The sequence below is a fragment of the Melanotaenia boesemani genome, chromosome 6, assembly GCF_017639745.1.
Source record: "Melanotaenia boesemani isolate fMelBoe1 chromosome 6, fMelBoe1.pri, whole genome shotgun sequence".
Taxonomy (NCBI): Eukaryota; Metazoa; Chordata; class Actinopteri; order Atheriniformes; family Melanotaeniidae; genus Melanotaenia; species Melanotaenia boesemani.
Genome location: NC_055687.1, coordinates 23,615,965 through 23,634,657, shown reverse-complemented (window position 1 = coordinate 23,634,657; position 18,693 = coordinate 23,615,965). Strand labels below are relative to the sequence as shown.

General features: G+C 37.4%; 1 protein-coding gene across 2 annotated transcripts in view; it reads right to left on the bottom strand.

Moving 5' to 3' along the window:
- deptor (DEP domain containing MTOR-interacting protein) overlaps nucleotides 1-14,622 on the bottom strand; it is a 29,157-nt gene extending 14,535 nt beyond the window's left edge. Inside the window, exons 1-5 of one of the 2 annotated variants that reach the window (XM_041987683.1) lie at nucleotides 14,270-14,622; nucleotides 13,982-14,074; nucleotides 11,089-11,267; nucleotides 10,103-10,226; nucleotides 1,774-1,952 (exon numbers count right to left, since the gene is read on the bottom strand). In XM_041987683.1, the coding sequence (XP_041843617.1) occupies nucleotides 1,774-1,952; nucleotides 10,103-10,226; nucleotides 11,089-11,267; nucleotides 13,982-14,074; nucleotides 14,270-14,475 (781 nt within the window). In that variant the 5' untranslated portion in view covers nucleotides 14,476-14,622. The remainder of the gene's footprint in view (nucleotides 1-1,773; nucleotides 1,953-10,102; nucleotides 10,227-11,088; nucleotides 11,268-13,981; nucleotides 14,075-14,269) is intronic. The other variant, XM_041987684.1, reaches the window with a different exon arrangement.
- Between the last annotated feature and the right edge of the window lie 4,071 nt (nucleotides 14,623-18,693).

The following is an 18,693-nucleotide window of genomic DNA, read 5'->3' as shown; positions in this document are numbered from 1 at the left end:
TTAAGTCCTTACAAATTCATTGTACTAAGTAAATAGAAGCTAAGATTGGCAACAATATTTGCCTCATTATACCATGTCAGAGATGTCTCTAGGATTTAAAGACGGGGGGCCTGAGCCCTCAGGAGATGACATGCAGGAGATGGAAAGTTGCTCCTTTCAGCCAGTGGTAAAATCCTCCCAACAATGAGGTAAAATCAACATTGAAGAGTCATTATTGTAAAGATCTCCAGTTCCTATAATGTTATTTTAGACACAAAGCTGGACACAAAGCTGCGTGGGATGTGAGGGACCATGACCTCATGTTCCTGCTGAGTTCTTCTGGGTATAGTTACAGAAATGCAAAATGTTTGAATAGAACAGCCTCATACCACGCCTAATTGTATTTCCTATTAGGTGACTTGCAGGTCTGTTCATCTATCCATTTTCTTCTGTTTTATCCTATTTGGGGTCACTAACATTCACTTTAGAGTCAGTATAGAATCACCAATTAACATGTTTTGTTCTTTGTTTGTGGACAGTGGGAAGAAGTCAATCATACACAGGGAGAACATAAACTCCACATAGAAAGACTCCAGCCAAGACTGAACCTTCTTGCTGTGATCCAACTAACCACCACACTACCTAGCAGCCTGTCACAGGCCACCATCGCTCCTCTGTAGATTGATTCAGACAGGATATTATTTTACTCTGTAGGGTCACTTTTATGTAGAAGACACTAAAATAAACCAAGAAAAAATTTAAAGCTCATAGTAAAATCTGACTAGATGGAAATGCAGAAAAGGATCAAACTTCTCTATTTACTCCTTATAAAACCCAAACTTATCTGGGCTGTCTTGACTTTAATTATTGTCACAGAAAGGGATGAAATGCTCTGTTTTGTGTACCAAAACTATCTTGTGGGCAGCTTGTCAATGTCAATTGTCTGGTCTTGTGGTTTTTACCTTAATCAAATCAACTAGTGGAAGGAGTTTCTTCTGTCTCTGGATCTGTTTATAAATACATTATTATTATTATTACTATTATTATTATTATTATTATTATTATTATTACTACTACTATTATTATTATTATTATTATTATTATTATTATTATTATTATTATTATTATTATTATTATTATTATTATTATAGCTGTATAAAGTTGGGGTCTCCACTTTAAAGGGGAGTGGATTGAGCTGCAAAGCTCTGGATCTTTTTACAGCTCATCAATCTGTCAGCAGCCAAAGCCGTTTGTACCAGATGCAGCAAAGGGTAACACTATTTTCATTTTTTAAAGTATGTGCTAATTATTTCATGAACTACATATTGACACTTTTTTAATTTGTTGACACAATAAAAAATTATAGTAAACAACTTTCATTTTATATAGTGAACTGAAATTGTTAATACAAAAATTCAGCTATTAGAAAAAAACTCATTCTAAGTCGCGACTCCTGATTCACAACTCTCTGCTGTTTGAAACAAGACACATACTTCTATTTATCCAAGTTTGTTCCCTAAAAACAGCAGCCTGATACTGATGGGAGCAGTGAGAAGTAACAAAGTTGTCAAATATGGACTGGAAAGCTAAAAAAAAAGGAGCTACAAACTACCTATACACACCATTTCCAGCACTGAGAGAAATAGAAAGCTGCACCACCAAAGTTATCTTTTTTTGCAAGAAGGATTAAAATGTGACACACCTTGCTCTTTTTCATTGATAACAAATACTGATTATGTGTTGCATTTCATCTTTTCTGGATCAGTCAGTGTAGAGAGTAAAACTTGTCCTCACCATGCTGAATGATTCCATGTTCAAGCAGCCTTCGTCCCAGCTGCTCAGCCTCCTCCCTGGTCGGCATCTCCCCCTCCTGCAGCAGCCAGTCGATGAACTCTGAAGCCACTAGTGTCCTCTCAAAAGACTCGCCTTCCTCTTCTCGGGTCTGTAATATGTTATTTTCTGTGTTCATCAACCTGTAGAGAGGGGGGAAAAAAACAAAAACAAAACAAAAGAAAAAACTCAATATTAATTTGATGTTTAAAGTTTGGCTTTGTGCAGACTGGAAATATGTTCAGAAAATAGAAAACATGGTTTCTGAATTAGCATTAACAGTGTAACGTTTATTGTAATAGAAACATAAATATGTTTAAAAATTCATTTTACAGGTCCCTTTGGCTTTGCTTCCACACCAAGAACACATCACTGAACTTTTTGTTTGGAATTTCCAAAACACAAAAACTTCAGAATCTGCCTATTTCCCCACTCTGTAATCTGTATGACTGCTGCACTGTAACTACACTCCAAATTGGCAGTTCAACCAGATAAGTAGATGACTGAAAGTGACTCTTAAAACTAAGTTCATGTTATTCTCCAAACCTCTAAGACCAAAACGATTGCACAATTACAAGGCAATTACACAAAAATGAACTTCTAGATCTACTAATAGGGGCTTGACTGGACTGACTCGATGTAACTGCATGTAAAGTGTCAGATATCTGCCTCAAAACAGTAGATGTTTACCGTTTCATGTTGGCCTGTAGGGTCTCTTCTGAAAGGCACTGCGTGACAAACTCAGAGAAACAAAAGGAAGTAAACATCTGCAAAGAATAGATTTGCTGAGTCTTTCACTCTGTCTTTCTATTAAAAAAAGATTTACACTGAAGCACCATCATCTACGTGTTTAAACTATAAAAAGAGACAAAGAAGACATGTCAGAAACGATGTGACCAGAGGGCACTGCCCTCTGTGGTAGCACTGCAGTGAACCACAACATTAGAGACTCTCCAACACTCTATTATTACTTTTATTAACTATTATTCACAGTCAACAACTTACACATTTTACCTCAGACATTTATACAATTTGAAGGATATTTAATTGACTGAAAAATAAAAATTGTCTAGTAAGGACACATCATAAAGATGAAGGTACAGTATTAAGCTCCAGGGTAAGAACCCTCTACAGCCACTGACCTAATTAGACTAGTTCAAACAGGATGAAGAGGAACCAGTGCTGTCTGCATGTCTGACAGTGAACAGATTATCTTTAAAACTTTATTAACTTAAGCAGAGATGAGTTTGTATCTGTGGAAGGCTAGAGCAGGGGTCACAACTCCGATCCTCGAGGGCTACCACCCTGCATGTTATAGTGTTTCCCTGCTGCAACACACCTGACTCACATCAATGGATCATTAACAGGCTGACGATGAAGTTGTTAAGAAGTTGGTGGAGAACCATTTCATTTGAATCAGGTGTGTTGTACAAGGGAAACACTAAAACCTGCAGAAAGGTAGCCCTCGAGGACTAGAGGTAGTGACCCCTGAGCTAGAGTATCCAGTGGCGGCTTGTTGCCAGCCAAATGCTGCTGTTTGAAGCCAAACTGTCATTGTACAATTTTTTTTTTTTAGTTTGAACAAAAAAAACAACAAAATTGTATCTATTCATGAGCTTTAAATGCGCATCTTAGTGCCTTGTTTTTGTCTTTGAACTTATTTTATCTGCTGGTTGGAGAAAGAGAACATTTTCTTCATCAAACCCTCCATAAAGCAAAACCATATATTTTTCACAAAAACAGCCGGCTGTGTTCATGCTGGTAATCTAAAGCACAATTTACATTAATCAGTCTATTCAGCAAGCGGCTTTACTTTGGCACAGGCAGTAATAATTAGTTGGATACAGGACATGAAAGTCAAAACCATTAATGGAAAAGAAGCAAGAACTGTTGTATCTAAGCTGAAATGGGGTCCTAATAAATTCAATTAAACTAAATGAAACCTAAATCATGTGGAGTATGTAAAAAGCTTCCTCTCTGCAACAAGCTTTGAATTCTCCTGAGCACTTTTTTGCCATCTTCTCAGTGTGGTTCATTACACTGCTAACAATTCAGAAAAGGCTGGAGGCCTACAACTTATGAGTGCAACTATGCCCTCATTAAATTCAGTCCAAAGGTCATACTGTCTTCCTCAAATTTCAGTCTTGAGTTGAGTAAAAAATAGAACAAGAAAATGGCCCGAGGTGCACACCCAGAGCAGTTTTAAAGTCAACAAACCAAAGAACACACAACTTATTTGGCTGTCAAAATTTGATGGATTGGGAGATTTAGCAGAACAACAGCTATGGCTCACATTAAGGGCCATCTTAATACACAGTGAAAGAAATGGACAAGATGTTCCAAGATACCTGACTGCACTGATTATACCTTGCAACAACTTTCAGCTGTAATAATGTGAATTTAAGGGTCACTAAGGGGGCATGTGAATTCAAGTCACAGAGGGTTTAAATGGAAGAAGCTGAATGTGGAGTTTCTCTTAAGCTTTTTACTTTAATTATTTAACAGAGTCTAAGTAATTTCTATATTTAGGCTATAACTAAGAAGAGCTGGAGAGGAGAAAATTAAGTCGCTTCTCCTCTACATTACCATTTAATATTACTGAATTGATACACACTAGAATTATAGCTTAAAAGCTTTAAACTAAATTTCTTCAATGCAATGCATATTTTTTGCTTAACCAGAGAGGACGGCCGCCCAGTTTCACTGAGTATTATTACTGCAGTATCTATATTATGACTAAAATATAGTCATAATATAGATACAGTATTTTTCTAATTATAAGAGAGTGATTAAAGGAGGTGTTAAATGCCTGTATGGTTATAACATCGTTATTTTCTTTTGTTGGGCTTTGTTGGCTTGTGGGTTTGATATTAGCACAATAATGACCAAAATGCAAGGAAACTCAACACTTAACCTAATCCAAAACCACTTCTATTCCTCCATGATGCTTGACAACCTATAACAACCAGACAAGCAGCTTAATGATATTTACTGTTTGCATTTCTATTACACAATACAGTGCAGTAGACACACAATAGTCAGGTTTCCATTTACTAGCGAAGCCACTCTACAGTGATCTTCTCACAAGCTGCAAAAGTACAAATTATATTATGTTTTCACTGACTAGCTGGAAGCTCATAAACTAGACAAATCTGGAGGAAGAAAAGCAACAAAAACTGTGGACATCCACAGGATGCAAAAGAGAAAGCACTCCTCCTCAGGAATTACTTTAATCTATGAGAATAAATGGGATATTACATCATACCTGGGAAGACCCTGAGTATACTGTTACTCAAGTAGTCACATCATCTTAATCTTTGCCGCATTCCTCCAATTGGGGATTAAGTATTCACCAAAAAAAAACAAAAAAAAAACAAACAAACACTACAAGTTAAATATACTTTAATGCGCATGAATGAAAATCTTCCCCCAGTTACCCCAAATCTTCTAAATGGTACTTAAAAACCAGCAGATGAAAAGCGGCTGTTGTAAACATGGGCCTTTAATGGAATATAACTTTTTATCAAATTGAAATGTATTTTCAGTCTTTAATCTCATTTACAACCTTCGATAGCTTCTAACTAATGCCTAATGGAGCAACAAATGAATGATAGCAATACTTATCAGGACCCTAAGAACAAATTAAAACTACTGTCTCGGGCTAATCTAACCTAAGACCCAAAACGTTTATGGTAAAACCTCCACTGTCAATAACCTTGTACTCTTTTTTTCTTTTTACTATCATTATTATCATGACTTTCGACAGTCATGTGAAAATAATATAACTATTTTCAGATATAAAGAGCAGCCACTGCAAGTTAAAGCTCAGCAATGAGGTTTTTAGGAAGCCAGGATTGTGTTACTCTCTCTTTCTGTCTTTTCTGTCAGCATTTGCCTGACTTCAAAAACCAAACAGCCCAGTTTGATGGATGTCTAGAATGCAGTAGAAATGGTTGCCAGTCATTTAAAGTATATACAATTTGAGTCTGAGGTGGAAGCATGCAAAACCACTGCAGTTCCAAAAAGTTGGCAAAAGCTCAGACTAAATGGGACCCAGGGAATGAGAACCATTCTTTGTTTTCTTGTTGTCTTTTAACTTTAACATTTTCTATCTATAGAAAATGTCCCAGCAGTGAGTGGTACCTTATGAGAGTGAATGAAATACCTCATGAATCATGAGATCAAAGCACCAGCATCAGTATCAGTGCTGCAGTGACTTCGCTGAGTTTAATGAGGAAGTGAGAAGACATACAACTGAATTATCAAATGTCACTGTGAAACTAAAAATATTCTCTGACAGGATTGTGGGTAAAAAACACAAATGCACACTTGAATTTATTTTAAAAAAAAAGTTGTGTCTTGCAGTCACAACTCTTGCGAAGCAGTAACACTGTAGAACAGTCATGCAGATCGTGGCATAAGCACAAAAACAACAACTTATTTATACAACAACTAATAAACTTCCTGGCTGTAACTCATAGATGCTGTATCTGAAGTCTCACTAAGTAACAGAAATGTGTGTTTAGCAGACAAAATTGAAGTTTCTGAAAAGAAGCTAAACAATTAAGTATATAACCCAGAATAAAGTTACATTTTTAATCATATTTAGCAGAATTGGTAAAATTTCAACCACAAGGCTGATGGTTTCATACCAGCACTGACAGACTGAGTGTATCTACAGCTGGTCCAATAAGGCTTACAGAAAATTCTCCTGATAAATAATAAATAATAGAGTCAAACTGATACATTGGTTTACTGGTATTTTTGTTTAACATCATCCTATGATAGATATATCAGTATTATCATAAGCAAAAATGCTAGTCTTGTACAACCACACAGTCTTTCATTTAGCTTTTGTTTAACAATAACTATTATTACATCCACCGAAGCTGAGGTCACAAATTCAGCAGCGTTTGCCTGTCGGTCTGTTGCTCCAAATGTTATGGACGGATTTTGATTAGATTTTTAGGAAATTTTAGTAATAGAATAAAAAACAAGTGATGAGATTGTGGGGGTGAACCAGATCACTGCCTGGATACAGGAATGCTTTAAAGGCTTCTTTATTATGGGGAGATAGGGAAAGTTTTGTTATGAGAGGCTCTAACTCAAAATCTAAAGCCCACAATCACTGGCATAAAAAAAAGACAATGGCTTGGAAGAGGTCTGTGCTCTCTGGGTACTTCTAGTTAATCACTGTCTGCAGCAGTACACATCACAGCTAAGCAGATAGCGGTGAGGGTCAATCTGCATATTAGTTACTAAGGAGTCATCACTGTCTACATTCTCAACCACAAACATGTCCCCACAAAATAAGTTATACCTGGAACTTAAACACACATAAACATAGCAGATTGTGAACAATGCTTTAAATTGTCCTCCCTGTCCAAGTTTGTCGCCTAGGAACTGTTATCAAAACAGCATCTGTCTGGGGTTTGTTTATTGAACATTGTTCTTGTTTTTTTGGACAAATGAAGATATCAGAGATCAATCTATGCGTGAACAGGGATGTTTATTTTCCTACTGTAAAAAAATAGATATTATAGAGGCTGTAGGGAACTCTGCTTTTTGCAACACACTGTACGCTTATTGACTTTGTACAAAATGTACAGCAGGAGTTGTGGCATATGAAGTAATGAATAGCTTCTGAAAGTTTTGTTCATGCTGGTTCACTTTAACATGTAACATGAGCACTTGAAGTAGTGAGGCAATAAAGATGAATTATTTTTTAAGAATGTGAGGGATTTAACCTTGTTTAATGATGAAATATACAACTAATAGCATATCTCATAGCATATCATGTCTCATAGCATATTCTAATAAAAACAATGGAAGATGTTTGCATTTTGCACTTGGACACAGGAGACTAGGAGATGCGTGTCATCTGTATGCTACTGGACTGTTATTTGTGCCCTAAACGTAGCTGTAAAGCAATTCTAGCTTACAAGCAAGAAACCACAAGCATGAAACTGTCTGTGTGTGTGTGTGTGTGGGGGGGGGGGGGGGGGGGGGGGGGCATTCATGTGTGTGTCTGAGTGATGGGCTGCACTATAGTGATTACATAAACACATAGCTGTGAGACCTGACATGACAGATGTCTCCTCTTGCACTACTTCTCTTATGCAACAAATGTTTTGTTTTTGTGTGTGTGTGTGTGTGTGTGTGTGTGTGTGTGTGTGTGGGTGTGGGTGTGGGTGTGTGTGGGTGTGTGTGAGCGTGGGTGTGCATGTGTGTGTTCAGAGAAGCACAGAAACACGGTTTTCATCAACAGGAAGATTTTGGTGTTTTTACATAAACTTTCCTTCATCATTGAAAAAAAACTACATAATGAGCACAAAGTTGATGACAAATAAAAACATTCTTATTTGTGTTGCCCTACAGAAAACACGGGACAAAAGCTATGAGTCATCTCTTGTCCAAAATATTTTCTGACTCAGCCAGTTCCACAGGTTTTTATCACAGTTAAACCAAAAGAACAGGCAAGTCCAATGCTATGCAGTCTAATCTAATAGAAACCTTTTACCATTAATACATATCTTCTAAAAAAATTAATGATGCTGATAAGTCTGGTGTACTCAATCAGCAGAGCTAAAACAACAACAGTAACTCAGAGCAAAGAGACACAAAGTGAGGCAGCTGAAAGGTCACCGCTGGTCATATCAGCAGCCTACATCATTATTTTTAAGGAGAAAATCTTACAATTTGCAAGCAGTCATTGATTGTTTGATAGTTTTCTCAGTAATGATGAATTATGTTGTTTAACAGAATTAATTTGTTGCAAATATAAATATTTTGTGTAACAAGTATGACAAACTACTTATGCAACAGTTACTTTGGAAAGATGCCTGAATCTTGTTTTACAGGTATCTTATCAAAGGAATCTCAAGTGTTGAACCTCTACATTTCCAACCCCTACGACATTTAACACCTTGGCTGCGATGATGAGCTTGCTCATCTTGAGCGTGACAGAAAAAGGGAGCGCTTAAAAATGTTTTTGGACTGTTAAAGGACATGCTGTTGCACTAAGACCAGGCAAAAATGCAGTTTCGGGTTATTTTCTCCATTCAGCACCTTCTGGAAACAACCTTTGACACCATGTAACAATAAAAGTCATTCATTATGTTTGACATTTCAAAGCCAGTTTGAAGTGGACATCATTTTTTAGAATAGAAAATGTCACTGACTCTTCTGGAAAGGGGTATCATTGAAGTGTTTGTGTATCTCCTTTTAGTGTGTGCAAAGTGTTGCAACAGTGAATTTCTCACCATATTCAGCTACTTTTCAGATCTCTTCAGCAACACTTTCCGTAGCAACACATCTGCTGACTTTTGGGATCAACCTTAGGTACTTCAGAGAGACGAAAGTCGCAAAATTTCCCTGCTTTAATGGTCTGATGTGTGTAAGCTACCATTTCTAACTTTGAGTTATAATTTTACATCTAAATGCTGCCAAAAATCACTGCACATTTGTTATCTTAACTTAACTGAGTGGAAGTTTTGTCCAAAGATGCTGTGCTAATAAAAAAAAAAAAAAAAGCCCCACAATGTTAAATGGTCTTATTTTGCTGCTTTTAAAGCGCAAACTTTTTCACCCTCTGCCAACGGAAACAAAAAGCTGCATTAGATACAGCATGTAAGCAAATAGCATAGCAGAATAGAAAACAAATGTATGGCAGAATGTGAGCAGAACGAAGCAGAGAGTGAATGTGATGTGACAACATCAAGAAGCTAATGAGTATCACATCATCTGGCAACATTTGGCTACTTTTAAGCAGACTTTAGCTACATTGCATTAGAAACAGGTTGCACCACTATTTTCACATGAACATGATGACATGGATACCAGCACAGGCTTACAGATATGTTTGTAGATAAAAAGGTGCATTAAAGCTTGCTTACTGAGTCATGTTAACATAATATGATCATTTCCCAGAATGCCCGTCTCCTGTCACCGACAGATTTTTCTCTATGAATTCTTATTTATTCTTAAACGGAGATTAGAAACACCTCATTGTTTCCCCCTGCTTCAACTATTTAATTTAAGCTTAACTAAGCTTAGCTAAGGTAAATTAATTTCTGTTGGCAACATACAGTAGCCTATCTATTAGACAGACATAAGACAGGTAATGATTTCTCCCATTCTTACCTCTGGTTATGATAAAGAAAATAAGCATGTTTTTGCCAAATGTGGCACTATTATCACAAAACTGCATGCTAAAATGGGAAACCTAAAATCTTACTTCACTCCTCAGAGCATTACACCATAGAACATGACAGGAGTTTGTATGTGTTCATACTTTTCATAAATCCTCTGTCCCCGCATGAAGACCTTGGCTTCACTGTCCAACGGGAATGTGCCATCATCTTTTCTGAAACGGTAAAACAGCTTCATGTCTTTGAACTCGCGGTGCTCGTCACACACTGAAAACAACACAGAGCCAAAAGAAAAAAACTTAGTTTTAAGTTCTCATCACCCGCAAGAGTTACACATTGTTCACAGATGGCTGTTATAAAGCTCATGATAACAAAGATAATCTAAGAGTTTTGCTTAAGGTTGTAAAAAACAGGAAAAAAGACACCTTTTTGTTTATTTCTTGTTACCAGCTTGTTGGCTGCATGCTTTCTGTGATCTGTCTAATTTGTCTTAAAAGGAATACATCTTGATAGCAGTGATGAATACAACACTGGTGTCATTACAATATATGAGAAGTTGTGCAAAAATGTGCAAAAGAAAAGTCTAGTAAGCAGAGGCCCCGTTTGTATGAAGTGTTATGTCTACACCAGGAACAGTGAAGCATGGAAAGAAAACAGCTGAGAAATTGCAGCTGTGTGTCACAGGCCACGCTGCCACATGGGTCAGTTTATGTTGTGACCATCTGCATGGCCTGAAGTTCATTTATGACAGAAGAATATTGCACAAACAAAAATATCCCTTTATGGGATCCTGGGAAGTTTATTTGTTTGTATAAAACAGTTTCTATGATGATAGATAAGTCACTATGATAAACATCATTAGTCCATTAATCTAAAGCTTGTTTAAGTTGAGATGAAGTATCTTCTGAAGAGAACAGGGCAGTATTTTCTTTCTGTTATTTTCTTTGGTGTCTAGTCAAATGTGAAGCAGGTAGTAAGACGCTGTCTGAGCCAAACTGGCAGGAAGACATTAAGAACCATCCAGTTAGACGTACTACTGGTTCCCAGAAAATGTCAAGCCGGACCCTCGTCATTAAGCAAATGGAAAATCATACCTAACCTTGCAAACACATGCATAGCAAAGCCTTACCATGATGAATGATGCTCTGGTCTAAAAGCTTCTGCATGATCTTGATGGCTGTATCTCGATCGGAAGCCTCCTTATGTTCAATCAGCCAGTCAATGAGCTCCTTGGCTACAAAGCAGTTTGGGTAAGTTCGAAGGTGGTGCCTCCGATCCTTAATCACCTTTCCCTCATGGAGGCGCAGCCTGAAAACAAGCAAACAAGCGACAGAAAATGTGTTTGATTGGTGATTCTAGAAAATCAGAAAAGCTTTTTATTGAAGGAATGTGTCATACAGTGTAACTTTATTTCTCATCTAAGTATTTTTAAGAGACTTTGGAAAACAAAGAAGCTTTATGATTTCATTTTCAATTTTAATAACTTGTTGTGGTCTCCAAGATAAACACTGGACTAGGAATAGAAAGCCAAATATGAACTTCAGGATTTCAATAAAAGACATCCAGAACCTAACACATTTTTTAATAAAATTAAACAGAAAAGCTGCATTCTAGCCTTATGGCACATGGATGGTATTTGAGACACCATTTTCAGGGATTTATAATGTGCCTATATTTACAAGAGGTCATAGCAAAAAAACTGCAATGCTTCTACAGTTGGTCCACACACTCAATTCACACTATCCCTGTGTCCTCTACCTAAACCTGAATGTTGTAAAACAGCTCACCACAGCCTTTAGACAGGCTTCCTGCAGCTAGCTAGCTTCACTCCATGTTGAGTCCGTGTACAGCTGGCTAGTGGATTAAAAATGACAGCCGGCCAAATTGTATTGCCAAGGCTTAAGATGGGCAAACAAACTCAGCTGAATAATTTGGTGACTTAAAATCCTATCAGGTTGTATCATCCTCCTTCCATGCTCAGCTTCAGAAAGTTTCACACTAACCACTTTCAAGTTGAACGTTGAATAAAATAAAGGCAGGCAGGTACATTTCTGAATGACTCCAAGTAAGCTGAGCTGCAGGCTGAAAACATCCTGAAGCCTCACTCTCCATCACATTTCACCATGATATAACAAGGGTCTATTCACAACTATGAGGTGGTCACAAGACTTACTACAGCAGCTGTATGTGTCTTTGTAACATGATGGCTCTTTTCAGCCCTGCGCCTGGGAGAGATCTTTTCTGAGATATGAAAATCCAACATGAACGGACACAAATGCTTGATAATCAATGCAGTTAGTGCACCGTCATCACCATCGAGACCTATGTTGCTCATGTTCCATAAGCTTGACTTATAAAATGAACAAACAAAAAGTGTGGATAAAGCTGACTTCTTGCTTTTATAGAAGTTGTGTTTCACATTGGGTCTAAGCTTCAATTTGCAATTACTCAGCCTCTCTTGATATGCTTTGGTTTGAGCTATCAACTCAGGATGAAGCTAAATCACAGAGGAAATGTAAAACACTGAGGGAGAACATGGATTATTTAACTGTGCAGTGTGTGTTCTTATTGTATGCTGTAACAAAAGTGCAAGTCTATAGCCACACTAGCAGCCATGTTAGACTGTATTCAGACAAAACAGTGCTTTCAACTAAATGCTAATATCAGCATTCTAACCTGTCCAGGCAAACACTATGACATAGCGATACCATGCAGCCAATGTTTACCACTGACTTGCATTTTAGCCATAATAAACTGACCATTTCTAATCATGCCCCTTGATTGCACAAGATAAATTCAAGGATCAATAACATAAAAATGAACAAATAATTTTAACTAAATATGAAAATTTGAGTCATTTATGAAGAGTTGGATCATAGTTTGTGCAATCCACCCAGCTCTGAGACAGTCGATCTCACAGTGGAAGAACAGTAGAATGGCATCACTAATGCCCATATTTCATGAAAATCTAACAAAGCAAACCAGAGTGGCTCACTAGAGAAGAGCAGGATCTGCAGAAGGCAGAAACAAATGCATACAGAGACAGACGAGTTATATTTTGTAATCTCAAGCTCTCTCGCCCAGAACAGCAATATCTCAGAGGACTCAGGGACAGCCACGCCAAGCAACCCTATGTTCACTCACACCAATCACGCTGCCAGCTGGCAGCTCCAGTGTACAGCTGTGCCAGGGACACTGACACACACAGCACGCAATAATAAATAGAGAAACACACTTGGAAGCTAAGCAAGAGTACACTGCACACTGTGTAGTATTAAAGTATTAACTACTTAAAGTGTTGCTTTCTGAGAATCTTCCATATAGAATGAGTGTGTATTTTGAGGAAAAGGCACAAGAGTCGACTCCAATTTTCATATTCAGGATGATAAAAAACGCTATTCAGTAAGATTTTTTTACTCATACTTTAGTTGGGGGTTGAAATTCCAGGAATATGTGCCACGCTTCCCTACTGAGCCTCTATTCATTGGTGAGGTCATGAGCCAGCAAATACCAGTTATGGAGCCATTCTTTATGTACAGTACTGTAGGTCAAAGGGTTCAGCATGTCAACAACACTGCCAGGGTTATTGGTATAATTCCCTGATAGGGTGAATGGGAAGGGCATGATAATGATATAAGTTTACCTGGATAAGGATGATTTGTGCAGCTCAAAGGGCACTATATTAGTGGAGCAACAAGAACAGCGGGGAAAGAAGTGTGCTGGGTCCAAACAGTTATGCAATCCTGCAAAAGACGGGATTGCAATATCACAATGAAGCAAGTTAAATAGGTGAAGAGCAGCAGTGTGCACGAGGATGGGGTGGGCATGTGTGGATGTCTTTGTTTGGCTGCACATGCTGCAGAGAGGCTGAAACTGGGTGTAGATGTCAAACTAGCTTCCAACACCCACTTCTTTCTCGTAGTCATGTCATGTCCGATCATGACTTCCTGATTCAGACAACGGGAGCACACAGCGATAAGCAAACAAAAAACAGAAGACTGACCAAAGCCTGACCGACCCACCTCAGCTGTTCTCCGGTGACAAGCACCTCTGCCAACCGCTCCAGTTCTGCTGCCTTCTTCTGCATGGTGGTCCCGATCCGGTCCATCCCTCTGCTAACGCAAGAGACGCACATCAGAAATTAGACCTGCCTTGAATTTTTTTTTTTTTTTTTTTTTTTTGGGGGGGGGGGGGGGGGGGGGGGCATGTATACCAGCAGCTTATATTTTGGTTAGAAAATAACGACTGGATTGGGATCAATTATGAAGATTTCAGACTATAAATTATATAAAACCTCGCATTTTACTTACCCTTCGAGCACCATGGATAGCGAAAATGAGTTTCTCAGCGATTCCTTTAATAAATGTGGTAAATTATTCCATGTCAGGATACACCTGAATTCAGTAGTGACAGTGGTTCCAACTAGTGTCCTAAGTCTCAGTGTACCAACAGCAGCTCCATCAGCAGCGTTTGATTCCTCGAAAGCCTCCAAATATCTGCACACACATACACGCATGCACGTGCGTCCCTTTAAAAGCCTTTCTTTTTGTGTAGCGCTGTTTATATGTAACGTTTGTGAAAGCAGCTCTCCGACTGCTGCCCGGTTTGTTTGTCGCTGTCAGTGTCTCACACGGGATGAATGCACGTTTTCTCCGCGACTGTGCACACAGATCCCATCCACAAAGCCCCCGCATTGGGAGGATTCTGCTGTCGTCATTGGGGGAGTTAACCTGGGAGGCGGGGTTGAGATTCGTTTGGATTCGCTTGATTTTAACACCGTAAGGGCTTTTGAGGAACATGGATATAGTTCTCCCCTTTTTTACATATATATATATATATATATATATATATATATATATATATATATATATATATATATATATATATATATATATATATACATGTAAATAAATAACATGTAAAGCACAAAGCCAGCTGATTAACTGGCGACTGTTAGCAGCAAAAATCTATCATGAACCGCGCACAAATGTAACATGTATTGATCTATGATCAAATCTAACAACTCTATGATTTATACAAGAGAAGTAACAGAAATCCAGTTCATGCCAATATTGTGTGAACAGGCCTAAAAAGAAGCTATAAATAGCTCTGGGCGTTCCTGCTGCTGATATGTGTTGCTCCATTATCAGATGTAAGAAAGCAAGTTGAAACATATCCAGAGCCTGGAGAGCTACTGTCTGTTACTGTTACTTCACACACTTAATGATAGACAAGTTAAAACAATTAAGTTGGCACACTCAAATGTTTTTAAAATAACTGTAAGATTAAATAAACTGGTAAGAGGCAAAGGCAAATGCAGGTATACCTGGACAGATCAAGAGTCCATCATAGCGCCTTCACACAGAGACAAATAACAACTCACACTCATTCCTCGGGAGAATTTAGGCACACAACCTCCATGTTTTTGGACTGTGGAAGGAAGCTGGGGTACCAGGAGGGAACTGTGCATGCACAGGGAAAACAAGCAAATTCCACAAAGAGGACCCAGCTCATCACTAGATCTAACCAAAAACTACACACTGCACCTTTAAAATTTCAAATCAGCCAATCATCTCAGGTAAATGGAAATTTTATTCCACAGTCTTATTCTAGTACATTTTCATTCATTCAGAAGGAGGCAAGGGAAGGAGGCTATTATTGTCATTTTGACCACTGGAAACTGTGTAATTATCAGCCCGTTCTTTATATTTAAATACAAATTTATGTTCAATATAAGACAAGGACCGGTTAGTTCTTGATCTATTATCTTATCCATCTGTAACACATTTGTTCATTAAGCAGTAATGGACACACATTTTTGTCAACTCTGTCAGTTTTTTGTCAACATAGTCAGATGTATGTTTTGTTAATTTTTTTAAAGAAAATGTTTATTCTTTCTTCAGTTGACATCATTTATGTAATCAAGCACCCTCTGTTCTACATCCTCATATGTCTTAATTATTTAAGGAATAGTTATTTATAATTAAAAAATTAAAAACTAAGTTTAAAAAAATCACTATCTTTAGAAATCTGAGTTTTCAGAAGTGTGTGAAATCACAGCTTAAGTTTCGATATTGGATTTTATTAGATATAAAAGTAACTAAACCATAGTGCACTTCAGAAGTTTGGAGCCTTGTTGGACTGAAAGAAATTAAAACTGTATGCTTCTTAGTGTGTCTGACGGAGTTGACAAAAATCATGTTTTAAAGGGAAACATAGTTGTTTGTCAAAAACTTGTTTTTATTTGGAACATGTTCCTTTATATGTTTAAATAGCTCATCCTTTCTCTACAAAAATATATAAGTTCAGTAAATATAATGATATAAAAAAAGTGATTTTTAAAACCCACTTTGTCCCGACAAGGATCAGTGATTAATTGCCACTACACAATCATCTTTTTTAAATGAGTGAGGTCTAAAGGCCAAAAGTTCAGGGCCACTCTGTAGCAGCTTTCGGCCTTTTACAGATTTTTTCCAGATTCTTTATATTTTAAAATTACATAATGCAAAGGGGGTGTTGGAATGCTTAAATTATTTGCTGTCTTGTGTCAAGAGGAACACTATTTTTGAATTGTTTCATAATGTATCTGCAGCACCAGCGGACTAGTGTGTATATCACTGATTGCAGGTTTTGATTATTGACGGTTTTTCCTGCAGGTATTCTCCGGTTTTCTTTGTGCTGAAGTTTTCTTTGTGCTGAATCATTTTTATCCAAATGCTTTGGTAGGCCCCACAGCTTCTTCATATAACCAGATGATATTGTTATCAAAGGAGAGGCTGAAACCTTCAGAGCCTTTTTCTGAAATATTTGTAGGCTTGGCTGGGTAGTTAATGAAGCTGCTGTTATAACACTGCTGAAGACTGCATTTCTTTGAGTAAGCTCTTTTACACACACACACACACACACACACACACACACACACACACACACACACACACACACACACACACACATTTATATATATATGTATATATATATATATATATATATACATATATATATATAGTAATTTGTACTAATGTTTGGAGGCCATCTAGTGGACAAAGGCATAAACTGCAAAGACTGCAAAAAGTTTCTGTCTAAAAGTTTGAATAAGATCACATTTTGAAATACATATCAAGAAAAATGTGAACATAGTGACTAGATAATAAGCGTTAGTCAGGGATAGCTGTTAAGTGTATTAAAAAATGTAAAAGATAAAATGAACAGTATGTAATGTGGTGTAATTACAACATATAATACATTATGTATAGCGTATACAGAGGTGAAAAGTACAATGCATTGTCAGCTTTTAGGTGAGATGGTGAAGGCGAGCGTTTGCACAATGTTATAGTAAAAGAAAGGAATACTTTTCTGAAGCTCTCTTTTTGGCAGCAGAGAAGAATGAGTCTGTTGGACAATGAGCTCTACTGTCTCTGTTTTGTGTCATGGAAAGACAGGGGTGGATTGTCCATGATGAAGAGCAGTGTTTTCAGTTGAATCCTTTTCCTTACTGCAGCATCTCTGGTACTGATGCTGCTCCTATAGATGACAACAGACTGAATATCCGCAGCACCCTGCAGCATACTTAAAAAGACATGTTTTCACAGATGGTGTGTATAAGAAGGGGATGAGCAGACTCAACTTTCTGTGTTGGTTCTCAAACCTAATCTTTTGCTTAGACATACACCTAATTACCTACACTTTTTCCACAAGTCCAACTCCCTCATTTATGATGTTGACAGGCTTGAAAAAAGTAGCTTTTTTCCTTAAGTCAGCTTTCATCTCATTGGTACTCGATATATAAGTAGACTGAACTCCAGCTCATCAGAAGACAACATATTTGTGTGTGTGTGTGTGCGTGTGTGTCGTTGGGGGGGGTGTGTGTGTGTAATTCTCCTCATCTCAATCTTTTGTCCTAACATTTCAACCTAAGTGGGATTTCATTGAAATGTAAAATGTTTATCAATCTCAATGCTAACCAGGCAGAGGAAGCTTTCATACAAGAAATCAGAAGAGATAAGTGAATAAATTTAATTAATTTTCCCTTTTCAGATTAATCAAAGTATTGTTCTACTAAAACCTTTAATTCTGATATTGAAAACTGGCCGAGTGGATCATATTTTACACAGCTATCTCTACAGTTTACATATTAATGTAACATTATGACAGATGGGGATACATATTTTGTGCTGAAATAGGAAAGATGTAGTGAAAGTAAATTATATGAATACAAGTGTTAATAAAACAAATTATACCGTCAATTGACTGACCCTATCCAGGATTCAAGCAAGCCAACGGATCAATCTTTAACCAAGCACAGGGAAACAATTCATTTGTTAAAAAACCGGAGTCTTGCAGACAAAGATTTACTAACACTTTTTCAGACAGAGTGTACATTATTCACACACTGTCAATGCCACTCATCTTCAAATGCAAACACCTGATAAATATTATTTTAGTTGAGACATAATTGCCTTGCAGAACATGTAGCTGTGGAACTATGTATAAATACATCTTCCTTAACATCAATCTCTGGCATGTCAAGCTTCAAAAGCAAAAAATAAGAGTTATTGTGGCTCAGGACAAAAGGAAATGCTTAAAGACTAGTAATCAAGCATGAACAGATATTCAGGGTACAGTTACCAACAAAAAAAAATCAAAATGCGTTTTAGAAACAACTCTTCTGGACTTAAACCAATAATGCTTCAAATCTGTGCCGATGCAAACTGAGAGATAAAATGATGGATTCCAC